Source organism: Schistocerca nitens, chromosome 2 (assembly GCF_023898315.1).
Source record: "Schistocerca nitens isolate TAMUIC-IGC-003100 chromosome 2, iqSchNite1.1, whole genome shotgun sequence".
NCBI lineage: Eukaryota > Metazoa > Arthropoda > Insecta > Orthoptera > Acrididae > Schistocerca > Schistocerca nitens.
In genome coordinates, this window is record NC_064615.1 from 769,015,156 (window position 1) to 769,043,076 (window position 27,921).

General features: G+C 39.6%; 1 protein-coding gene across 1 annotated transcript in view; it reads right to left on the bottom strand.

The window, feature by feature from the left end:
- The window catches only part of LOC126234617 (Krueppel-like factor 16), a 207,174-nt gene that overhangs the window by 110,678 nt on the left and 68,575 nt on the right, over positions 1-27,921 (bottom strand). The window contains exon 2 of the mRNA XM_049943343.1: positions 10,821-10,914. Within this exon, the coding sequence (XP_049799300.1) occupies positions 10,821-10,914 (94 nt within the window). The remainder of the gene's footprint in view (positions 1-10,820; positions 10,915-27,921) is intronic.

Consider the following 27,921-nt stretch of genomic DNA (forward strand, 5'->3'; position numbering starts at 1 on the left):
TGGCTGGCGACACCACAGTGGTGTCGTGTGCATGGTACCATGCAGTGGCCAGCCACACCACAGTGGTGTCGTGTGCATAGTATCGCTCAGTGGCCGGCGACACCACAGTGGTGTCGTGTGCATAGTCCTGTGGAGTGGCTGGCGACACCACAGTGGTATCGTGCGCATGGTACCACGCAGTGGCCAGCCACACCACAGTGGTGTCGTGTGCATAGTCCTGCGCAGTGGCTGGCGACACCACAGTGGTGCCGTGTGCATGGTACCGTGCAGTGGCCGGCAACACCACAGTGGTGTCGTGTGCATAGTCCTGTGCAGTGGCTGGCGACACCACAGTGGTGCCGTGTGCATGGTACCGTGCAGTGGCCGGCGACACCACAGTGGTGTCGTGTACATAGTCCTGTGGAGTGGCTGGCGACACCACAGTGGTGTCGTGTGCATGGTACCACGCAGTGGCCAGGCACACCACAGTGGTGTCGTGTGGATAGTATCGCTCAGTGGCCGGCGACACCACAGTGGTGCCGTGTGCATGGTACCGTGCAGTGGGCGGCGACACCACAGTGGTGTCGTGTGCATAGTCCTGTGGAGTGGCTGGCAACATCACAGTGGTGTCGTGTGCATGGTACCATGCAGTGGCCAGCCACACCACAGTGGTGTCGTGTGCATAGTATCGTTCAGTGGCCGGCGACAGCACAGTGGTGTCGTGTGCATAGTCCTGTGGAGTTGCTGGCGACACCACAGTGGTGTCGTGTGCATGGTACCGCGCAGTGGCCTGCGACACCACAGTGGTGTCGTGTGCATAGTCCTGTAGAGTGGCCGGCGACACCACAGTGGTGTCGTGTGCATAGTCCTGTGGAGTGGCTGGCGACACCACAGTGGTGTCGTGCGCATGGTACCACGCAGTGGTCAGCCACACCACAGTGGTGTCGTGTGCATGGTACCATGCAGTGGCCAGCCACACCACAGTGGTGTCGTGTGCATAGTATAGTTCAGTGGCCGGCGACACCACAGTGGTGTCGTGTGCCTAGTCCTGTGGAGTGGCTGGCAACACCACAGTGGTGTCGTGTGCATGGTACCACGCAGTGGCCGGCGACACCACAGTGGTGTCGTGTGCATAGTCCTGTGGAGTGGCTGGCGACACCACAGTGGTGTCGTGTGCATGGTACCGTGCAGTGGCCGGCGACACCACAGTGGTGTCGTGTGCATAGTCCTGTGGAGTGGCTGGCGACACCACAGTGGTGTGGTGTGCATGGTACCATGCAGTGGCCAGCCACACCACAGTGGTGTCGTGTGCATAGTATCGCTCAGTGGCCGGCGACACCACAGTGGTGTCGTGTGCATAGTCCTGTGGAGTGGCTGGCGACACCACAGTGGTGTCGTGTGCATGGTACCACGCAGTGGCCAGCCACACCACAGTGGTGTCGTGTGCATAGTATCGTTCAGTGGCCGGCGACACCACAGTGGTGTCATGTGCATAGTCCTGCGCAGTGGCTGGCGACACCACAGTGGTGCCGTGTGCATGGTACCGCGCAGTGGGCGGCGACACCACAGTGGTGTCGTGTGCATAGTCCTGTGGAGTGGCTGGCGACACCACAGTGGTGTCGTGTGCGTGATACCACGCAGTGGCCAGCCACATCACAGTGGTGTCGTGTGCATAGTATCGCTCAGTGGCCGGCGACACCACAGTGGCGTCGTGTGCATAGTCCTGTGGAGTGGCTGGCGACACCACAGTGGTGTCGTGTGCATGGTACCACGCAGTGGCCAGCCACACCACAGTGGTGTCGTGTGCATTGTCCTGCGCAGTGGCTGGCGACATTACAGTGGTGTAGTGTGCATGGTACCACGCAGTGGCCAGCCACACCACAGTGGTGTCGTGTGCATAGTCCTGCGCAGTGGCTGGCGACACCACAGTGGTGCTGTGTGCATGGTACCGTGCAGTGGCCGGCGACACCACAGTGGTGTCGAGTGCATAGTCCTGCGCAGTGGCCAGCCACACCACAGTGTTGTCGTGTGCATAGTCCTGCGCAGTGGCTGGCGACACCACAGTGGTGTCGTGTGCATGGTACCACGCAGTGGCCAGCCACACCACAGTGGTGTCGTGTGCATAGTCCTGCGCAGTGGCTGGCGACACCACAGTGGTGCTGTGTGCATGGTACCGTGCAGTGGCCGGCGACACCACAGTGGTGTCGAGTGCATAGTCCTGTGCAGTGGCTGGCGACACCACAGTGGTGCCGTGTGCATGTTATGCGCAGTGGGTTGCGACACCACAGTGGTGTCGTGTGCATAGTCCTGTGGAGTGGCTGGCGACACCACAGTGGTGTCGTGTGCATGGTACCACGCAGTGGCCAGCCACACCACAGTGGTGTCGTGTGCATAGTATCACTCAGTGGCCGGCGACACCACAGTGGTGTTGTGAGCATACTACCGTGCAGTGGCCAGCGACAGCACTTTAGTATCTTTTGCATTCTGTTGGTGTTTTGTTTAGGTAACAATAAGTTACACACTTCAACAAGTGCCCTTTCATCATGGCACACAAAAGAGACGATACGATTATTCACGATGAATACGCGGATCTCTTGACGACGTGTTGTCTGACATTCCGGACGAATTGGCCGACTGGGAGTAAGACATTGGATATGAAAAAAATTAAAGTGAAGCAGAATGTTGAAAGGTAGTGAAATACGTCCAAGAAGAATTCGGCGAACGCTACGGTTGCCAACTGATTCGGATGAATCAGATGAAGAAAACAGTGCACAGTGGTCAGACTTTGATGTGCCAAGACCAATAATAAATTTGAAGGATCTCTGGGTCCAAACATATTTCCCAAAGATACACAGAGCGTCGAGGATATCGTAGAATTATATATTGGGAATGATCTATTTGAATATATTAGCAACGAAACCAACAAGTTATACAGTCAAAATGGCAATAGAAGGAAACTGGATTTAAAAAATGCCAAATTTGTTGACGTTACAGGACCCGATCTTAGAAAATGGTTTGGGACTTCCTGGCAGATTAAAACTGTGTGCCCGACCGAGACTCGAACTCTGGAACCTTGCCTTTCGCGGGCAAGTGCTCTACCAACTGAGCTACCGAAGCACGACTCACGCCCGGTACTCACAGCTTTACTTCTGCCAGTACCTCGTCTCCTTTCTTCCAAACTTTACAGAAGCTCTCCTGCGAGCTTGGTAGAGCACTTGCCCGCGAAAGGCAAAGGTCCGGAGTTCGAGTCTCGGTCGGGCACACAGTTTTAATCTGCCAGGATGTTTCATATCAGCGCACACTCCGCTGCAGAGTGAAAATCTCATTCTGGAAAATGGTTTGGGCTTGCTATCCTTATGGGAATTGTAAACAAAGCAAGGATCCCTGATTATCGGTCAACGAATCCGATATTTCGGAAAACGATATCCTGCAATCGGTTCAGACAACAACAATAAACCGGATCATGCCGATCTGCTTTTGAAAGTGCAATTCGTAATTGATTATTTTTCCAAAAAGTTTAAAGAAACTTTTAATCTAAGTCAAAATATCTCAACTGATGAAGGAATGATACTGTGGCGTGGACGGTTCAATTTTAAGGTTTACAATCCGTCGGAAATTACGAAATATGGCTTACTCATGCGGATGCTGTGTGATTCGAGTACGGGATACATTTCCTCATTCAAGATATATTCCGGCCCTGGACAGCTTTTAGCAAAAAAACTAATGGAACTATTGACACCTTCTTATGGAAAGTGGCATCACCTCTACGTGGGTAATTATTATAACAGTGTAGACCTGCAGAGAAGTTACTTGAAAAGAAAATTCGAGTTTGTGGAACGATACGCCAAAATAGAGGATTTCCGGAAAAATTAAAGCTCGCAAAAGCCAGTGTGTTTGAAGCTTGTCATCGACGGGAAGGTGAAGTACTCGCACAGGTATGGAGAGCTTCGAAAACTAAAACAATACGAATGCTCTCTACAATACATAATGCCACTTTGACTAACACTCAAAGAAAATGTAGAAAAACCAATTACACAGTAAAAAAAAACTGAAAGTGTATTGGACTACAACAAATACATGAAAAGAGTGGATCGAGTACACCAATATTTGAGTTATTACCCTATAGACAGAAAAACCATAAAATGGTCAAAAAAAGGTTGCATATACCTCTTTAATCACGCATTATTTAATGCATTCCGTACACATCAATATTTCAATACGGAACATAAGAGTCTCCGATTTCACGATTTTTTATTGAAAGTGTCTGATTCGTGGATAAAAGACCATGTACCTGCTGCATAACAAAACTTGGAGGTTGCCCCTACATCGCCTACATCTCATCATGATCCAGTTGACAGACTTTCTGGTCACATGAGGCAACACCAAAGAGCACCAAACATAATGTGCAAGTCTTGTGGAGTTGCGTTACATCTTGGAGACTGTTTTGCTGCGTATCATATGAAAGAGAAATACTAAGCATCTAAGACAATGCAAATAAACAAATATGTGAAATAAACAAATTTTGTATTTATTTACGTATGTGTGTATAGCTTCGAAATTTCATGACAGTAGGGGAACAGGGCTGAGAACTGATGAGAACTAACGATGAGATTAGTAAAACTTGACAATTTATAATCTTCCGATACTGTCAAAAACAGCCGGCGAAAAGGCAAGTAATCCGACTTAGCGCTGCCGGCGCCAAGCGCATAGATTTGTTCGAGACGTGCGGACGGCAAAGTGATAAGATGGGGTGTATTTAGCCTCCTCTAAATGTCTGTGGAGGAATGGCAGCCCATTCTTTCTCAGCAGCTGAAACCAGAGATGAAAGTCATGTAGGACGCTGCGGTCTGGAGCGAAGCTGATGTTCCAACTCACCCCACAGGTGTCCCATTGGGTTCAGTTCGGGACTGTGGGTAGCCCAACCCATTTCAGGTATGTTATTGCCCACGAACGATTGCCTAACAGATGCTGTTTCAGGAAAAGATGCATGGTCATCCTGACACGATCAACATCTCCGAAATACTCCTCAACTGTTCGCAATACGCAGTATTGTAACATATCATTCCACATTTAGCATTTTCTTAAGCGCAATAAGAGAACCACACCATAACGACGAAAATACTCCAGTACCGTAACACCATTACAAGTCACTGCTATATATCACGATAGGTAACGTTCTCTAGGCATTCGCTATACCCAAGCCCTTCCGTATAAATGCCATGGGGTAAAGTGTGGTTCATCTCCCAAAATCACTCGTTTCCATTCATTCACTGTTCAGCTGGCCTCATTAATCACCTCTAGCGTAGCTACTGAGGAAAACACTGCAAGTGCCATAACCCGATTTCCCAGAAACTTCGCTCATTGGAAGAGGGGTCAAAATAAGCGAATATGTGTCTCGGCTTATCCATAGATTCTCGACCGTTTCTAAGCAAACGACGGTAATAGTTTTCTAGTTATTTTACGTGTCTTTAGGCGCATAAGCAGTTCCACCGACGCCGTGGCACAGAGCCTAGTGTCGCCGCTTCATACTTTCTCGCCTTTTGTTCGAAAACCAATTGTTATATTTTTTTTTCATTTATCTATCCGTGCACGTAGACCTGAATTACTACACGAATTTTTTCAGTGTATAATGAAATAACATTGTCCTTATTGTTCTGATATTTGTATGCCCGGTGAATTAATTTTTAAAAAGCAATAAATGAATGAGAAAATTATCTGAAAGTGTTTTCGGTGACATTCGTGCAGTGTATCTGGATTCAGGATCAATTACAAAAGTTAGTGCCAACGCTTGGAATCCTCAAACATGTTAACGACGTTTCTTTCCCGAGTGAGATTCATACGAAGAAAGATGCCTGTGGCAAAAGTGCCTTTCCGCGATGCTCATGGTGTTCGGAATTTCTATGTATCGATTGTTTCTGCGATCGGTATCAACCAAGGGAATGCACCAAATCTTCCTGAAGAATGATCATAACAATAAAGCATAAGAATTAACATAAGAAGTGATATAAGATTGAAATATAAGATCATGAGAAATAAAAAAGATTGCAATTATATATTAAGTGTATGATACCTATTGTGAAATTCAGTTGTAATTTTACAGTTAATATAGCGCCCTTGTATCCCATAACTTGATCAGTAACATTCGTTTAGCATCCTTCTACGGACATGGAGAGATAAATGACCAATGAAAATAAAATAAAATAAATAAAAACAATAACGGGGTTTCGAACGCGGGGATGAAAAAGTGAGAAGCCGTGACGCTGGCCACTGTACCACCACTTCTGTTGAACTACCTACGCATTAAAAGACACATCAAGTGAGCGAAGTTTCTGGGAAATCGAGTTATGGTAATTTCCGTGTTTTCTTCGTTAGCAATGATTACAGAAATGTGTAGCTTATGAGTGGCTGCTCGACCACTGTACCCTTTTCTTTTCAACTCCATACGCCCAAACATTGGGTTAAGCGGACTGCTGGTAGCACATTTGAACGCACTAGGGATTCAATCTGCTGATTTTATGCGTTTTTTTATAACCCCCTCCGCAATGCTCGACAGCCCCTGTCCATCAGTAGGCCTGTGTGAGGTCTGCCAGTTCTTGGTTTAGGTGCGGTTGTTCCTTCACGTTTCCACCTCACAATCTTATCACCCACAGCTCACTTAGGCAGTTACAAGGACTGAAATGTCCCTGATCGATTTGTTACTCAGGTGGCATTCAATGACTAGTAAACGTTCCAAGTCACTGAGCCGTGCTGACTGATCTGTTCTTTTGTTACTGCTGCTCCAATGATAATGCAACACTCCCCACTCCTTTTATACTGTTGGATTGACTCTTTTAACATCTAGTGGCGAATTCCGCATTACGCAGGCGTCTCTCGATACTTTTGATCAGATAATATACTTGTTGCAGTTAGAAACTTCATTAACCGTTCCAACACATAAGACGATTTCAGTTTCGATTACGAACAACATTTAAGCGATTTTTACCTCCGTGCATCTCTTATGATTTCGCAGAAGCACGAAACGCAGAGTAAGGCGCCTCCAATGTGGGAGGCAGGCGGGGCTTGTTCCTCTGCACAGTTCGGCACCCCATCGAGGTTCGGCCTGTGGTCTGGGCTTGATTCCTTCACGCGCCACAATCCAGAAGGCCAACATGTAGTAACACACTGTAGGCAGAGTATGGCCAGCTTGTCGGCGTCAGCCAGTTTGGGTCTCTCACGCTGCTGTTCCTTTACTGTTAGCCACAGTGCATTTTGCCGTTTCTATTGAAACATCCTTGGTGATGAGAATAAAGCCCAGTTTTGGTGCTGCTTTCATTCATTAATAGCGATAGCGATAGATTTCCCAGTATCTGTTACGGCAGTCCTCTCAAGCTCTAGCTCTAAACTGATCATCTCAACTCAGCAAAGGCAGAAGAAGGAAGTAACCAATATTCGATCAGAAAACATCCTTTTCAGAGGTAAATATCAAATCTGCTGGACCAACACCAGAATACTAGAGCAGGTTTCGTTGACGAAATTTGAAAGAGGACCAAATCTAGGATAGAAAGTCGTTTCAGGTCACGCCTTCGGCAACAAACTTGACTTTGTATAATGATGGACCTTAGACGGAAAGTCTCGCAACGTTGTTTCTTATTCAGAGATCGTGACTGACTGCCATGATCGCCAGTGGAGAAGATGGAGATAGCTGCTGCATAGAAAGGCCTTGTCTCCTACCTTTGCAATGCTCTGTTGGCTTGATGGATGACGGCTTCGGTCAAGGTTTTCTCGTGGAACCCTATAAAATTTCCTTTTTTTTCAGTAAACAGGAGAAAAATAAACTGCAGATGGAAACCCTTTTCTGAAACCAAGACAACAGAGCATCGCAATCATACTAGATCACAGGGTCCCGGGTTCGATTCCCGGCCGGGTTGGAGATTTTCTCTGTCAAGGGACTGGGCGTTTGTGTTGTCCTCATTTAATCATCATTCATGAAAGTGGCGAGATAGGACTGTGTACAGACTGGGAATTTGTGCGGAAGCTGATAACCGCACAGTTGAGCACCCTACAAACCAATCACCACCATCATCACATTCATAGGAGAGAAAGCGTATTTACGCAGCAGCTAACTCCGTCTTCTCCACTGGCGGTCATGGCGATCAGTTGTGATCACTGAATAACATATAACATCGCTAGACGTTCAATCTACAGTTCGTCAGCGTACGGAGTCCCAATTGCCGCCGAAGGGTTGCCTAGTGGCAGGAGCCGGTGCCTGTAACTTCGACACTCTGTGGTATCATTGGATGGCGTTTACAGGCGTGGGTTCATATCCTCGATTTGTTCCTCAAGACACCCTCTATAACCCCAAGAAATTTGTCGCAACATTTCTGGGACACCCTGTATACTGTGTGCAGTAATAATGTGTTTTTCTCAGGAAATTTTTATTGAAACAACATATTGCGTAAAACATAATGCCTTAGGGATAAGGTGTATGAAATGGACAGTATCCTGTACATATTTATTACCCACGCATAAAGCATTTACCATATCCTTGCTTGGTAGCCAACAGACCACACATGCAAATCTCAGCTACAATGTAATTGATAGATAAGTGATGTACAGATCATACTATCTGCAAAAACATGCAACAAACATTATTTCACACACATATTATAACTGGTATTTGCGTTTTAAATAGTTTGGTATTGTATAGAAACAGTTGTAAAATACAAAGGGTTAAGAGAATTAGCTTTACTGTTCAAAGTATATGTATATGTCTTTCATGCTTTTTTTATCTCCTTCTATTCTTTTGTGTGCTGGAACGATACAATAAGCACAATAAACCAATGAGAAAAGGATGCAGCAGTCCTTAAGTATTTAACATTAGCTGCAAAACACAATTAATCAATGATCAGATGTGTTAACTCTATTATACGTCATCTTCACTTGAGTGTGTCATCCGTTTGCAGAGAAATAAAAAGCTCCGATACACTAAGAATTTAAGTTCGTATCATCATGCTGTAACCTTTATCACGAACTAGCTGGGGTACTTGGCTTCGCCGAGAGAGTTGATATCAGATTGTGTAGTAGGATAAACTTTCAAGTATAATAGGTAAAACAATTGTTGAAAACATATTCAAAGATTTACATTACTTGCTTATAAAAATATTTTTCATTTGTTATCCGGGAAATACACTACTGGCCATTAAAATTGCTACACCAAGAAGAAATGCAGATGATAAACGGATATTCATTGGACAAATATATTATACTAGAATTGACATGTGATTACATTTTCACGCAATTTGGCTGCATAGATCCTGAGAAATCAGTACCCAGAACAACCACCTCTGGCCGTAATAATGGCCTTGATACGCCTGGGCATTGAGTCAAACAGAGCTTGGATGGTGTGTACAGGTACAGCTGCCCATGCAGCTTCAACACAATACCACAGTTCAAGAGTAGTGACTGGCGTATTGTGATGAGCCAGTTGCTCGGCCACCGTTGACTAGACGTTTTCAGTTGGTGAGAGATCTGGAGAATGTGCTGACCAGGGCAGCAGTCGAACATTTTCTGTATCCAGAAAGGCCCGTACAGGACCTGCAACATGCGGTCGTGCATTATCCTGCTGAAATGTAGCGTTTCGCAGGGATCGAATGAAGGGTATAGCCACGGGTCGTAACACATCTGAAATGTAACGTCCACTGTTCAAAGTGCCGTCAATGCGAACAAGAGGTTACCGAGAAGTGTAACCAATGGCACCCCATACCATCACGCCGGGTGATACGCCAGTATGGCGATGACGGATACACGCTTCCAATGTGTGTCCAGCGCGATGTCGCCAAACACGGATGCGACCATCATGATGCTGTAAACAGAATCTGGATTCATCCGAAAAAACGACGTTTTGCATTTCGTGCTCCCAGGTTCGTCGTTGAGTACACCATCGCAGGCGCTCCTGTCTGTGATGCAGCATCAATGGCAACCGCAGCCATGGTCTCCGAGCTGATAGTCCATGCTGCTGCAAACGTCGTCGAACTGTTCGTGCAAACATCCCCATCTGTTGACTCAGGGACTGAGACGTGGCTGCACGATCCGTTACAGCCATGCGGATAAGAAGCCTGTCATCTCGACTGCTAGTGATACGAGGCCATTGGAATCCAGCACGGCGTTCCGTATTACTCACCGATTCCATATTCTGCTGACAGTCATTGGATCTCGACCAACGCGAGCAGCAATGTCGCGATACGATAAACCGCAATCGCGATAGGCTACAATCCAACCTTTATCCAAGTCGGAAACGTGATGGTACGCATTTCTCCTCCTTACACGAGGCATCACAACAACGTTTCACCAGGCAACGCCGGTCAACTGCTGTTTGTGTATGAGAAATCGGTTGGAAACTTTCCTCATGTCAGCACTTTGTAGGTGTGGCCACCGGCGCCAACCTTGTGTGAATGCTCTGAAAAGCTCATCATTTGCATATCACAGCATCTTCTTCCTGTCGCTTAAATTTCGGGTCTGTAGCACGTCATCTTCGTGGTGCAGCAATTTTAATGGGCAGTAGTGTATATCTTGCTGCCTTTCATAACTTTTTGTTCTACATTAACCAGAGTGCACATGTTGATCGTCTAAACATCAGCTCAACGGCATCAAAATTAAGGTCTGCCTACAATGTTGAGGTCTCCTATAGTTTTATAACAAAACCTCTGGTATCTTCTTTAGAAAGGGCGAATATGGAGGCTATGACTATATCAGGAGAGTTTTGAAAACCAACAATAAAAATAACCATTACTATACAATAGCACCCAATTTGTTGTAGTAAATGACTTCTAATTAGGAGTAATCATACTAAATGGGTAACTCACCAAAACTGCAGTTAAAGTAGTCGAATTCCAAATCCGGAGGTTCGAGGGGAAAGATCGGGTCGTCCAGATCAAGACTTGAGAAGAAGTCGTCCATCTGAAAAGAAAAATGTCGCGATTTGTTTATTCATCTGATACATCTATTGCAAGATTTCATTCCTAATTCATCAATGTTTCACGGTAATGACACGGCCCGGATGTGAGAGAAGACAAGTAAGAAGGTAGATACGTACGTCAGATAAGGAAGCAAGTAATTCAGAAATCAAACGCCCATCCTCAAGTGGGATCAGAGCTAACGTGTAACCAGCAGAGTAATATGCTGCTTTTGTCACTGTGCATTACACGTTTGGAGGATCAGAAAGAAGTGTGACACGGCTGCTCATATCCCACTACATAAAAAAGAGCTGCCTGCAAGAGCGAGCTGTACTCTGAGGTTATCGTTGCATGTAGAAAAGTAGCTACGCAAATTTATAGCGAGATATGTGTCTTAAGTGTGTTCGCAGAGTAAGAGTGAGGATATGTGTCGAAAACCAGGAGGCCTAAAATGTTAACCGAAGTGGATTAACCGGAGAGAAGTTTCCATAGTACTCGCTTACGGGAACAAGGATCAACTTTGTTTCCCAGTAGTAAGCAGTAAAAAATGAAACCACGTGAAATAGAACGAGTGCAATAATCAGTTGTGGCAAGGGCAAACTGAAGCCTTCGATATTAGGAGAGTCTTGGAAACATACAGAGCAAACAAATCTCTGTCACGACCTACCATCAATATTATTCGTGTGATGACTTCCTCGCCACATGGTTTCGAAAGAAACAGTCAACCAGATCCATTGAAATGCCTCTGGGATTGCAACTGTTCGGCCTAGTCCACACAAATGTTAGTGACATGGTAATGACGAAAACTTGACTCTGCCCACGCAGGAGGGGTGGTTAGGAGGTGGCCAGTTGCAGCGCAGACAGATGTCCCCTGTGCTAATATTAACTCTTCATCTAGAACATTTTTTCATTCGGTGCGTCGTTTTGGATATATTTGCTGTCTCAGGTTAAGACAAACACCTTGTATATGTAGACACGTTTGCTAAATAGAAATACTAAGGCGAAAAATAAAGCCTAATAACTTGTATTACGCTAGTTTGTTTAAGAATAGGGAGGTATCCGAGATTAAATTAACAGTAAAACTAATTTAGAAAGAGATTATACAACCGTAGATGAAGAAGTAATGACTTAACAACTGTACTTATGTAAATATCAAATGATGTTGAAGGTACGAACAATCAAAAGAAAGGGAAATCTGGAATGGAGCAAGACAACTATTTAAAGATAACGCGAGAATTTCAAGCAGTCGCTAATTTTACAATATGGTGTATAGTACAAAACTGTTCGGAAATCTCTGCGACTTGAAGAGAAAGGATGAAGTGAAAGTTTGATAAGAGAGACAAAAGAATACAACGAAAGAATTGAGAAGGCAAAACACAAGACTGCGGTGAGAAGAGGTCACATTCCATTAGTTAACATTACAGATGGCACAGTACCTAATTACAGAGATAAAGTTATAGAAAAATTCTGATTTCTTAACATGTTTGTCTCTTTCAAGAAACAAACCAGAAACACACGTTGTTAATAATGAAAATAATGACAATGTGAAAATAATATGAGATTAGATGTAACCACACTGGAGAAAGAATTAGGCGCATCCACGAGAGGACACGCTAATACCGTGTAACACCGTCTCCAGCCCTGATAACGGCCTCAGTACTACGAGGAACGGAAAAGTTTTTTTTACGACTGCCTCATCCATCTGCTGTCACTCTTTGATGATCAGATCCTATAGAGCTACCAAATTGTTGGGGCGTTGATCGCCTTGTTTCATCCGCTGTTACAAATAGTCCCAGAAAACTTCTGTGGGATTTAATTCGGGTGATTTAGGAGACCACTCGGGGTCGACAGAATGCCTGACTTCATCAAACCGGGGCGGTATGCGTGCACCCTTGAGAACACAGATGTTTTCTTGGAAGGTGAGAGCGACCACAGCATGCACATCATGGAGATGTAGAAGAAGTTTCTACTCTTGGCCACTGAGAATACTGGAATATATGTCACAGTTCACGTTCACGGTAACCTGTGTGAGTGGCCCAACTGATGATACGAAAAACAGCCCCAAAGCATCATAGAATCACCTCCAGTCTTAACTACACCTTCCACACTCTGCAGGTTAAACGCTTCACCGGGTCGTCGATGCACTGTACGCCTCTCATAATTACAAAAGAGGCAAAATCACCACTCACCGGACTACGACACACGCCTCCTGTCAACTACTGTCCAACTTCTGGGTTGTTTGGACCAACGAAGTCATGCAGCCTTGTGTGCCATTGTGAGCAATTCTATCTTACGAGTAGCGCCAAGTTTGAAACAGTCATTGACAAGACGCCTCCGGTCGCTGTCAGTTAAAATGGTTCAAATGGTCTAAGCACTATTGGAGGTCATCAGTCCCCTAGACTTAGAACTACTTAAACCTAACAAACCTAAGGACATCACACACATCCATGCCCGAGGCAAAATTCGAACCTGCGACCATAGCAGCAGCGCGGTTCCGGACAGAAGCGTCTAGAACCGCTCGGCCACTCGCTGTCGGTTAGGATCTCTTTAAGGTGCTTTCACACCTGCGCCACCTTCCGTGCTCGCGTGTCCGCGGTTCTCTCTCCTTTTGTTGATTTGTTTGACTGTGACTGATAGTTGAAAGACTCTGTTTCTTGCAAGCGTTTGCGTTAGCACAACGCGGTCGTGTGCCTAGGAACAGATAATCGACTGAAATTTAAGAGAGTTTTAATCGAGAAAATCTTGTCAGTACTGTATTTAATCGTCTATCAGTTACATTGTTACTAAATAAACACCAATAATCAGTAAGTGTACTCAAATTATGCAGTAGAATTATCAAAAACCTGTTACAAGTCAAATACATTTTGAAATAGAATCTACAGTAAACTAAACCAAATTTCCACTTTAAAGACAATTCAAATTGTTTAGAAATTAAAGAAACTTAGTTCATCTGCATGTGTCACTTGTTCTACGTAAAACACCTTTTTTGAGGTATGAGATGGTGCACGACCGACGAAGTATGGTTAATTGTGCACATGTGCTATACATAGCTCTAAAAATAGATAGCTTTTTGCTCACCATAAAATTTTCTACTTTAAGAATTAACAATATATTTCAAATATCTTTAATATCTTCTACAGTGCTTAGATGTGTAGAATGCGACATATTTATAAATGCTGCACAAAACACCAATCTCATGTGTAATAACAACACAAACTGTAGAAAATGGCGGAAATCACTTATTGTGGTCTCTAGTGTGCATTCCTTTATGTCATTTTACAACCAGTCGCTAGACCGAAGTAGCTACTAAAAACATTATGAGTTCCTACGTAACACAACACTCTCCCCACTAGAGAAGTTCGCATGTAATTAACATCAAACTGTTTAGCCTCAGCCACGGTATGAATGCCTCGTATCAACATGAACAAATTGTGTGCTGAGAGTAATAGGGAGATGGGGATGCTAAGACACTTTCGATATCAGATTGATTCGCAAATTTATTAAATTGACCAATTATTTAGCCCCCAACCCCAGAACCCACCCACATCCACCTCTAGGGCCATTGCCAATCCCATACGCACCCCCAGATGATGTCATGAGTTTTCCTCAGTCTGAATGTGTGTCTCCCTCCTCCCAACTCCCCCCCTCCATGACCTACCCTACTGGCAGTAATTTCTAATTTTGGCGGAGGTTTCGAGTTTTGGTGGAAATTTCTTTGTCCCAGGGCTGTGCTAACAGCCCATCCAAACCCCCACCCCACCCTCCCTCTCGGGAATTGGTGGGAAATTAAAAACGGCGGCACCCTTTCTGGGACTCGAACCATGGTCCTTCTCAACATAAATCACAAGTGCCCCCTCAACATATGGAAACTACCCAGGTGCAAGAGAGGAAGGTTAGGTTAGTGTACTTTATTTATTTTGGTTGAGAAACTGAATTAGAGATCGGTCCTAATTACGTAATTAACCATAAAGATCAGACCTCATTGCACAACCATACGCATAGTGCTACACAACGAGTGTCTAAAATCGCAATTCAGCTCCAAAATGCATGATGTCATAGCTGTTAGCTGTTAGCCTACTGGGAAAAATATCACAATACAACTAGAAAGTAGTAGCAGACGTACTCAAACTCTACCCTTCACCTACAAGCTGGCAGGCAAAAGGCTGGGGTGGGAGGTACCATCTTTATTTTTTTGATGGGAATTGTGTTCAACTGATGAGATGGTGGTATTGGACAGAGAGGAGTTTAATCAGTGTGTTACCTGTAAGCATAGAGCTGAGGACTATTTGATGTCAGAGTTTGCTTGAGATGCCTAGCCCTGCATTGCTTGACAATCACACTGCAGCCCAGGTAATCGAAGCCAATACATGATACCACAAAAGATGGAAAATGCTTCACTGTTCTAATTACACATCTAAATTATTGTGAAAAAAACAGCACTCGTAATCAGTGGGTCATAATGCAACACATGTACTGGGGAAAAATCATTATACCAAGAAATTGCAGAGGGGGTGGCAGCTGCAGCTGTGTCCTCCTCAATGGGCGCTCATGAACTAATCAACTTGGTGGCAGTCTTAACCTCCCGCCCTTCCACCCCTCATACCTCCCTTTTCTCACCATAGGTAGGCATAGAGGGCTATTCTATATTGATGCTGATGGTCCACAAAGAGATCCTTCTAGTGGTACTGATATACTGTCTCCAAGCTGAAAAAATCAATCATAGATAGATCCCCCTCCCCCCCCCCCCCCACACGGAAAAACAACAAAATTTCGGAGAACTCTCCAGCATGCTTTTTTAAACGTTTGCTGCTTGGAAACCAAGTAGCTCATCGCCTAAAGCGACTACAGATCCTGGAGCAGCCTCCCGTGGGTCTGGCTGTGGAGTCATCAGTACAACGCATCCCTGATAAGCAGAAGGTTGGGCTGTCAGCGCTATCGACACAGAAAAAAGCTACACATACAACAGACCGCGACACCAGCTTCCCCCAGAACAAAGGCGAGGTAAATGATGGCCATCCTGACCATGGTCTGTCTGTCTAAAACAGCAGCTGTGACCTGCTACATAACTTGCCCACCATGCCTCTAGCAGTTCCGTCAGCAAGCGCACCCCATCCTCAGTAGGAAAACAATTCACTGTAACAGTTGTATTTAATGTCAATGCACCTCCTATAAGCGAGCATCTATTAAAAGCAAACACAATCCCGACGATAATAAATTTCATCTTTCCACGAAAATAGGCACAGTCCATTTATTTTTAGCTTAATGATCAAAAATCGGTATAGTGTTTACATTTGACTATACGATACAATCTGCATCTCATTATTTTGTGACATCCAATGAAATGAAAAGAACTACAGCACCGCCGCTTATTACAGGTGACCAGACTAGAGAGACATACCCACCTTGCATAAAATCGCAAAAAAAAAATATTCCACTATTTTGCTGCAAAAACTACTGATCACTGCAAATGTCCTAGTTTCGAAACTGACATTGAAGTCAAGAGAAAGCGGAGAATTTAAACTCCAAAGAAAAAAACATCTATGTTAAATAATCTCTCTCAGCTTGATGGACAAATCAGACGACCTGAGAGCAACTCATGCATTCAAATACTGTCTGTGAATAAACTTTCATGCACATGTGACTTACAAACATTTCAGACAGGTGAAATAACATTACAGAATACAACCTTTCACACCATTTGTTCACATTTCGGAAAAACAACACAATCATTTTATGTTCGACAACAAGTTATAATTCACGAGGACCTTGCTGCTTTGCACACTATGGCACGTCCAATTCTACAAATGTGATGCTATATCACATTGGCGTTTATGAAACAAATTGCGAGAGCCTATCTTGTAATAGAACCTCCTATAATATTTTACCATATCTCTCTCTTCCGATACATCGAAACCAGCAGATTCCTGCAATTTAGTTTTGTAAGCAATTTGATCATCACAGACCTGTTTCACTCTGCTCACATATCGGGAAAAACACTACCATTTCGAAATTCCACAATTAGCTATAATTCAAGTGGTGCCTACTTTATTATTAGACGTTATGAACTATGAAATGACATAGGAATTGTGGTAACACCTATTTTTAAACACGCAATCGTTACGATACTAATAAAAACAGCCATGATTCCACGAGAATAGATACAGTTGGTTTCTATCAGCTTTATGAGCAAAATCGGCGTAGTTTTGATAGAACTGTATGCAGCCAAACTTAAACCAGTGATACCACTCCCTGTAATAGAACCTCCTGTAAGATTCTACTGCTTCTGTCTCTTCCGATATATCGAAAAACAAATATCATCTGCCTGTTGACATCGAGCATATTACATATACATGTATCACTTCATTGGAGCTAGAGGCCAGTTTTCGAAATCGCTTGCACAGATCTATGGAAAGTTTTGTCAACTGTACTGGAGGGAGACCATATCCAACAGACTCTCAATCACAAGAAAGAGTTCCTGTATTCTTTCTTCATAAGCAGTTTCATAAATTGTTTCTTCACCTGTAACACATCTAAGCAGTGTAAGACTACAGTTTAGTACACTTTGTTTTTCTACCATGATTTCGAGGTCTGTGTCAGGTACTAAACAAACACTAACACATTTCGATCAATTGGATCTCATAATAAGCTGAACATTGCATGCCTTAAACTATGCAGCACCCACAACACACAGGTTGGTAGAAATAAAATACAGAGATGTTTCTCATTGACAAAAATGTGGAATACTTTGCAACATATGGAAACAGGAAGAGTTTGCCTCATATGTAGAGCATTTCCAACAGCTATCCGAAGGTGATGACGTACACAGTTAATCTCATCATCCACAGCAATGGGGTAGTGGATGTCTCGGTGTTCCATTTCGAAGAGCATTGTGTCCTCATTTTGCAGTCACTGTTTCGGTGTCGACCATCGCCGGATGAAAAGAAGACATGTGGAGGACATCACAGCATGTGGAAATAGGACAATTCCGCAGCATTGAGGAACGCTTCCAAGCAACTGTCTGAAGCTGATGACCTTTAGCTTTAACCCTGTGCCTCACTCCAACAAGTAGCAGATATCCAGAGTTCCACCAAGTTTCTCTCCATCTCACTCAAGTGGTGTCAGTCAATTACTAATATGGTAATAAATAGTGTGCCTGTGGTCAGATGGGATGGGAAAGACACTGTTGACATCGGATGATGTACCGTAATATGCACCGCGGTTAATGGTATAGTCAAATTCAGCAACTTTTACCGTTGTTCCATAATTTCAATACCATCCAATGACACAGCAGACTGCTTCGAAATTTCTGTATCATCGTGAAATTACCTCTCCACTACTTTGTAAGTACCATATACTAGACTGCGAGTGCAGATAGATGACTGTGCACTACGTCCATTCAGTCATATATATCAAAGTATACCAGTTGTTCCGTAATTTCAACCCTAGCCAGCGACACAGCAGAATGCTTACCAATTTATGTGTTATCGCTAAATCACCCCTCCACTGCTTTGCAAGTGCCATATATTAGACTGCAAATGCAGATGACTGTGCAGTACGTCCATTCGGCCATATACGCCGAAGTGTACCAGACGGTGTCCTACATCGATGCAATTATGTTATCTATATATTTCTAGCACATCGATCATAGTGGCTAATTTACGATTACGACTGGCCATCTTTCCCTGCGCAGATGAACATCATAGAGTATTTTTTCATTCGTAGCATAAAGTCCGAGATTAACAGATCCCTCCCACATTGTCCTTGACACACCCTCCATACAATATGCTCGCCAATTTAATCTGCAACTGACCAGAAGTGTGAAGGTCCTATATCCACTATGTTTCAAATCACGTGAAAGAACCTGGCGAGCTGTGCCTGTAATTGCTGTTCAGCAAAGACTGTTCCACACCAGTCTTATCCACAGCATTAATCCAAATGCACAAGATTTCTCCAGATGCGTGCATGTCGAGGAGAGTAGTACCTCTTATCGGTGTATAACAGACATAAGAGTGTTGTGTTGTGATATAACAGACGGTTAATATGAAACTTGTGGTTTATACATGATGGAGCTCCAGACGGATGGAGTTTGAAACATTTCACGTAAATCAAGTCCTAAGTATTATTCTAGTGTTTAAAAATGCTATATCATTAAAGCCATATGGTTTCCGAAGTATTAGTCGTGCGGAATGGAACGCTTTTAATATTCTAATGCAGGATATATTTGTCCAAAATCAGACTTACAACTACCCTTCAAGTTTCCTACCCCAGTCACTATCGTGACAAAGTTTAAAATGATAAAACTACTCCCTTCTACACTACTCCGGTGTCCTAATAAGGCATCGTCGGAGTATATCTGCCGCTCGAGCTGCTTACAAACCAACTAGAACAAAGACAGGGTACTGCCTTTCTGTCTTTTATTAAATTATTGGATTTTATATGTGTTTTTAACTCGGAAACGTTGGTACACTCAATCAAACTTCCTGCATCAGACATGCTTATTATTAGTTGTAGTATCGGTTTTGTCAGATGCGGCTATGACTCACTGGGAAATAGGGCGAGGAAAAATCAATATGAATATTTTCGATAGCTAATACATTCAGATACCACTCACGCCCTGTTGCACGAAAATGAAAACGAAGAAGCAATAAGTCCTTACGAGGGAGTAAACACCATGATCAGTAGCCAAAGGAGATGTAACACTCTTATAGCTGTTTACAATAGCATCACCACGGCACTGACAGCATTCCTCTTGCACAAAGAAGTCCCGGTCTGATATCAGGTACTTTTGCTCATGTGCAGGATAATACAGCTATTTCATCCTAATTCCATGTCTCGGTGTACACCATCCCTCACACCATTACAGGTGGGATATGTAGTATCGGTCCAGTCTCCTACAGAGCACTTTAGGTAATGGCTTAAGCTGATAAACGCATTGATTCTTCTCCATAATACTTACGGAATAACATTGCTTGTGAGAACTAACTGTAATTCAGTAATATCTATATCCGACTGCATGTGTGAGAACACAGTTATAGATTGGGATACATATGTCCCGTCTGCTTTAAAATAGCGCCTCTGTGTAATACTTATGTCACCTCTGATGAAGTATGTGTTTCGAAAACTTACGTAGTTTGTAGGGGAAGGTGGAGGGTTAAAACTGAATGCAGCCAGAGCATATTCTTTAAGCTTTTCTCGGTCTTGAGTGTCTGGGTACTACCAACCAACCTCCATTCCCCGCATTTCATGGTACTTTTTCTCTAATTTCATGTATTCTCAGTTAATTTACGTAATTTTGCAAGTTTTTTCAGTGATATTACATATTTTGTCGCATTTCCCTCAATTTAAAGTATTTCCCATCAATTTATTGTAATTATACCAGGTTTTCCTCGATTTTTATCGACTTTATGCCATTTTTAATATTTTTCGATATTTTTCCGTATGAATATGGCCTTCTTGCTGGCATACTCATGCTTTGTTTGCTTTTATATGACGATATTTGCGTGTCCTGTACACCAGCCTACAAAAAATCATAAGAATTTCCTCCATCTCGATGATCTATATGCTTGCATTTTGGATAGGAAGATCACGAAAAGTATAATAATACTCGCGTCTTACCTAGATGAACTCAACGAGTGATGCAAATCGGAAACTCACAGTCTGGAAACCTCCACCCTGCATAAAATCAGGAAAAAATATTCCACTATTTTGCTGCGAAAACTACTGATCACCACAGAATGTCCTTGTTTTTTTCATGCACATGTGAATTACAAACATTTCAGACACGTGAAATAACATTACAGAATACAACCTTAGTAGGATCATTTTGTATGTTCTGGCTCACTAGCTCAATTTTATAAAAAATAAAAAAAATACTCGTTAACACTCGCATTTTTCATTTTTCACAAAATTGATCTAGTTATCCAGAACATACAAAATGATCCTACTATCCCTTTTACCTAATAATTAATAATTCCAATATAATATAGTATAATAATATATTAATAATTAGAATAAAAATCATTTATTTTTCATACATTTCCCTAGGTGAACGTAAGAAATTAAAAGGCGAATATATGAAATCTATTCTTTACCCAAGACTATCCTAATTCTTTCTCCTTGAGCAGCCTCAAGATTATTATGAGCTATTGTTTGTAAATGTTTTTTGAAGGAAGGTTTACTTACATTTCTACCACATTCACAAGTGACAATTAATAAAAATGTTATAGTTAACATAGTAAATTATAGTAAATTATAAATGAACAACAAAAAACGGACACCAAATTATAAGAAACAAACGATTTATCTAAAATACAATACGATTTATCAAAAAAAAGTAATACGATTTATAGCACAATAACATGTATTAGTTAACAAAAGTAAATTTTAGTAAATTATAAATGGACAACAAAAAGTGGACAACAATAAGAAAATAAAAAATTAATCAGTTAACTAAGGTAAATTGTATGGTTAATGCAAGTAAAATGCATTAGTTAACAAAAGTAAATTTTAGTAAATTATAAATGTACAACAAAAAATGGACAACACTATTATTTTTATATGCATTAAATGGAGAACATAAGGCAAAAGAAATGTGCTAAATGCTGTATAATTAAAGACATTACAGAATATGGAACAAAGTTAGATAAACCAAGATCGATTTGTAAGAAGTGCATAAATAATGACAAACTTAATAGATATTATTCAAACAAAAAAATTAAGAATGATAACACACTGAACAGTACAAATGATGTAAAAAAGTGTACTAAATGTGAAACAGTAAAAAGTGTAACAAAATATGGAAAAAAATTAGGTAAACCTAGATCAATTTGTAAACAATGTTTAAATAATGATTGTATTAGCAGACATTCTATTAAAATGGCTAATATCTTTGTTCGAAGTTTAATTAATTTATGCAGAAGGTAAAGCAAATTTTGCTAATATTTTGTCACGCAAAATGTGAGCTCAAAAATTAGTGTAAAGTTTGCTTATCATTTTGTTTAACATTTATTTGTTTTACTGTCATTTCGAATTTAATTGATCTTTGCTCCAGGTTTAATTAATTTATGCCCATTTTCCTCCAACATCATTAGAAAATTTATTAGAACTAAGACTGCTATTGCATAGCATGCATTTAAATAGACAAATAATTATAACAAACTACCTAAAATATCGCAAAATATATAAAAAATTTTGGTAGCACTAAAACAGAGCTACATAAAAAATTGTAAAATCTATAAAAAATTAAAACCTTCTTCTGTAAATTCGTCCACCATTGAGTTCTTTTACAACTTATTTATGTGTAAAATCGTCTTTATAATATTTATTGCTATCTTCTTCTTCACTTTCTTCGTTAGAATCTAAATCGTTTTCTTCCAAATAACATTTATTAATCGCCTTAAGAATCTTGTTTATATATTTGTTTCTACTGAATTTATTTAAATCTTTTAATTCTACAAAAGCATGTTTTTCTTTTTGTCATAAACTGTAATTTTTGTACAACCATTTTTAAGTAAAACTAAATCTTAACTTTCCATTTGGTATTCTTCGTCTAATAAACTATTTAATTTTTCTCTTGTATGTTGGTAATGCATTTTATTTTGAAAAATTAGATCTATAATTTTAGCACTTCTGTCTTCTTCCATTTACTACAACAGATTTTTAATAAGTTGGAGAAAGATTGCTTTTAGAATTAAAGAATATAATCCAGATTAATTAATAAAAATAGTGGATTTTTCATTGCCTTTTAATATGTCCATATTGGATAGTCTAAGATTTTCTAGTAATTTTTTATCATCTTCATATTTTACTTTATCTAAAGAAATTTATTTAGATTAAATGGATAAATTAATTATTGCTAAAGATGTTTCTCTGTGGGAAACAGATGTATTTGTTTACCTAACTAGGAAAACGATAGAAAAAGAATGATTTCTGTTATTATTTAGTTATTTAGGATATAATGTTTACCATATTTATCCTGCAGAAGAAGGAAATTTAATTTATCCTATTTATACTTTTGCAAATTACTACATTCGCAAATACATAGCAAGTTTAGTTGGACTTAATTACGAATATCCACCATTAATGTTAGACTTTTTTAAACAGAATAATATAGTAATGCCAGATAAATTCGAAACAATTAAAATAGATAGAACAACAAACACATTTATTTCTTTATTCTTAGTTGGTGTTGTTTTAATTTGTTCACATAACTAAGGAAACAGATGTATTTTTTACATAACTAAGGAAAAAGATGTATTTGTTTATAAATGTGGTTCTTTTTTTCATTATAAGCTAAACCCAGCAATTTACTGGGTTTAGATAAATATAGATTAAACAACAAAGATAAGTCTGTCTTTATTCTTATTGGGTGTTGTTTTAATTTTATCTAGTTTAACTTTAAATTTGTAATTTAGATCTACATTTTTAATTAAATGTTTTTTATTATATGATAAAGCTGTCTGGCAGATGGATATAAATTTTTTAAACTAAACAACAAACACAAGTCTTTCTTTATTCTTATTTGGTGTTGTTTCAATTTTATCTAGTTTAACTTTAATCTTGTAATTTAGATCTACATTTTTAATTTTAATATCTTCTTCCAACCAATAACAATCAGGTATATTTTCTATGTTTAATTTATTGCTGTTGTATAAAATTATCTTTGTGTTTTATATAACTAAGGAAACAGATGTATTTGTTTATATAACTAAGTAAATAAATTATTCCTAAAGATGTATTATTTTACATAACTAACTAATTAAATGTATTTGTTTACATAACCGAGGAAACAGATGTATTTGTTTATATAATTAATTAAATTAATTATTTATTTACATAACTAAGGAAACAGATGTATTTGTTTACATAGCTAAGGAAACAGATAAATTTATTTACAAATATAGTATTTCCTTGCCATTTTAATGCGTCTAAATTGGTAGGGTTTAAATGTTCTAATAATTTTTTATCGTCTTCATCAATATGTTTAAAAGCTTTATGTCTTTTATTATATTCTAAAATGTCAACAATAAATTTCTTAAAATTTTCGTTTTAATATCTGTACATTGGATTTGCTCATTTTCTGTTAGACAACTGGGAATTATAACACAACAAAAAACCTAGATTTGGGTAATCTATTTTAGTTTTTTATTTTCTGACCTTAATATTCTACATTCTCTACAAATTGATAGCATCTTTCCATGATTTCTTGCAAAACAATCTAAATTCTTTTTAATATTACATAAACTACATATTTTTAAACTGTAGTTGTCCATACAATTTTGTTCGTTTTGTTCTTTGTTGTCCATACAGTTTTGTTCATTTTGTTCTTCGTTGAACATACAATTTTATTCATTTTGTTCTTTGTTGTCCATACAATTTTGTTCATTTTGTTCTATGATGTCCATGCAATTTTGTTCATTTTGTTGTTTTCTGTCCTGCATTTCTTCCATACTATTCTGCATATTAGCCATTTTAATAGAATATCTGCTTATATGGTCATTATTTAAACATTGTTTACAAATTGATCTAGGTTTACCTAATTTTTTTCCATATTCTGTTACAGTTTTTACTGTTTCACATTTAGTACACTTTTTTACATCATTTGTACTGTTCAATGCATTATCATTCTTAATTTTTTTGTTTGAATAATATCTATTAAGTTGATCATTATTTATGCACTTCTTACAAATCGATCTTGGTTTATCTAACTTTGTTCCATATTCTGTAATATCTTTAACTATACAGCATTTAGCACATTTCTTTTGTTCTATGTTCTCCATTTAATGCATATAAAAATAATAGCGTTGTCCATTTTTTGTTGTCCATTTACAAGTTACTAAAATTTACTTTTGTTAACTAATGCATGTTACTTGCATTAACTATACAATTTACCTTTGTTAACTGATTCATTTTTTATTTTCTTATTGTTGTCCATTTTTTGTTGTCCATTTTAATTTACTAAAATTTACTTTTGTTAACTAATGCATTTTACTTGCGTTAACCATACAATTTACTTTAGTTAACTCATTAATTTTTTATTTTCTTATTGTTGTCCATTTTTTGCTGTCCATTTATAATTTACTAAAATTTACTTTTGCTAACTAATGCATTTTACTTGCATTAACCATTCGATTTACCTAAGTTAACTGATTCATTTTTTATTTTCTTATTGCTGTCCATTTATAATTTACTAAAATTTACTTTTGTTAACTAATGCATTTTACTTGCATTAAACATACCATTTACCTTAGTTAACTGATTCATATTTTATTTTCTTATTGTTGTCCATTGTTTGTTGTCCATTTATAATTTACTAAAATTTACTTTTGTAACTAATGCATTTTACCTGCATTAACCATACAATTTACCTTTGTTAAGTAATTCCTTTTGTTATTTTATTATTGTTGTAGATTTTTTGATGTCCATTTATAATTTTACTAAAATTTACCTTTGTTAACTAATGCATTTTACTTAAATTAACAATACATTTTACCGTTGTTAACTAAATCATTTTTTATTTTCTTATTGTTGTCCATTTATAATTTACTAAAATTTAGTTTTGTTAACTAATGCATTTTACTTACATTAACCATACAATTTAGCTTAGTTAACTAATTCATTTTTTAGTTTCTTATTGTCGTCCTTTTTTTGTCCATTTATAATTTTACTAAAATTTACTTTTGTTAACTAATACGTGTTATTGTCCGACCGATCATATTATATTTTAGGTAAATTGTGTTGTATGTTAGATTAATCGTATGTTTATTATAATTTATTGTCCATTTTTTGCTCTCCACTTATAATTTACTAAAATTTACTTTGATTAATTAATATATTTTAGTTAATAGTTACTTGTAAATGTGGTAGAATTGTAAATAAATCTTCCTTCAAAAACATTTACAAACAACAGCTCATAATAATCTTATGGCTGCTCAAGAAGAAAGAATTAGGATAGTCTTGGGTAAAGAATAGAATTCTTATATTCGCCTTTTAATTTCTTACGTTCACCTAGGGAAATGTATGAAAAATAAGTGATTTTCTTCTAATTATTAATATATTATATAGGAATTATTAATTATTAGGTAAAAGGGATAGTAGGATCATTTTGTATGTTCTGGATAACTAGATCAATTTTGTGAAATATGAAAAATGCGAGTGTTAACAAGTAATTTTTATTTTTTATAAAATTGAGCTAGCGAGCCAGAACATACAAAATGATCCTACTAACTTTACACACCATTTGCTCACATGTCGGAAAAACAACACAATCATTTTATGTTCGACAACAAGAAGCTATTTCACGAGGACCTTGCTGTTTTGTACACTATGGCAGGCCCCATTTAAGTCTAGGCGCAAATTGAGACTCGTATAGCGCTCGTGGCGCGACGCAGCGCAGCACGCGTTTTTGTAACTTCAAAGGTTCAAATGGGTCCGCGCAAATTACGACGCGACGCGACTGGGACGCGACACGCGCCTGCGCCATGTCACGCGGCGTTGTGGTTGTGGCACAGATTCACACGCCGCTCGTCGCGCGTGCCTCGCTAGCACCGTGGGAAATTTGAGGCGGGGAGCGGAGAAGTAGCTCGGCCATCTGCTCACATCGGAACGGCGCATATGAGCAGTGGTAGTATTGCCCATACGATAAATTTTGCCTTACTGTGTACTAAATTTTATTGCCATCAGGTAGCATTTCGTTTTTCGCCATTTAAACGCTCCAGCTTTCTTCAATAGTACATTATACTTTTCTGTTATTTATATCTGTATAGTTCTGTTTTTCTTCCATCAAGAAAAATGCATACTTCAGTAACTGATGAACCATTGGCTGCTGGAATTGTATCATATGCCTCCGCTATGTTTTCAGATCGCAAGAAGGAAGAGAGGGTAGTGAATAAGGAAGCAAGGAATATTATAAAATCGTGTGACTAAGAATTGTAATGGTACTTTGACTACCGCAACTCCGCCAATACAAAGATATAATTTACAATCGCGCATGCGGAAGAGTGCTGCGCCAGCTATCGATTTTTATAAATAATTTTGATCTTTTTTTTTTACTTTTCCGTAGGTTTTGTTTTTAACAACTAATTGATTACTCACTCTCTCTCTCTCTCTTGTCTTTATACGAAAGACGTGTATTTTTCGGCGCTGTGTTGAATGTGCTTTTGGGTGGAAATTAAAATTATATTACAAAGCGAGGTTGTTTCAATAGTGATTTGAGGTGGTTATCGCCAAATTTGTAAATTGGTCATGACAGTGACAACTTGAAGAAGTTTTCAACAAGACGGAGAAAAGTGAAAGACAGGTCGTCATACAAGAGAAATTAGGAGGACAGCCATGAAGACTATATTGTAATTAGTACTGCGTTTCTAACAAGATTATAAGGTAAATTTCCACTAGTTTCTGATGCTATTTCCGTACAGTCGCTTTTTGTAGTGTTGCCAAGCCGCTCTGCCATGCACGGTCAAATTACAGCACTATCTCAATCAATAATATGAAGTCTGCCATATCCATAACTGAAATCATCAAAATTCAAAACCCAATCAGATTTTCTATTTTATATTTGTTCACGGCAGAACCCCGAGGAAAGGAAACACTACAATTGGCGTCCTGGTGACAGGACTTCCAATCTCCGGATTTGATACAAGTGCATTCATTATAAATTTTGGACATTTTATCTAATTTTAATCACTTAATAGCATCAGAAAATGAATTTGGACTAAATCTCATTCATTTCAATTGTAATGTTACGTGCATGAAATTTACAACAATATTATTTTCCCTGTTATTAATTCGTGTTAATTTTCATTTTCATGCTGAGGAAATTAATTTGTTAAAAAAAAGGAAAAGGATAACGTTGCATAAAATAATTTGCACAGATGTGAAAGAAAAATTTTGGATTGAAAACTGTATATCTGACGCAACATTTGCAACACAAGACTGAAGAACAAAAAAAAAAAATCGGTGAGTACAGAAATTTACATTTTTTCCAGTTTCAAGCAGCCATCTGTACTTCCTT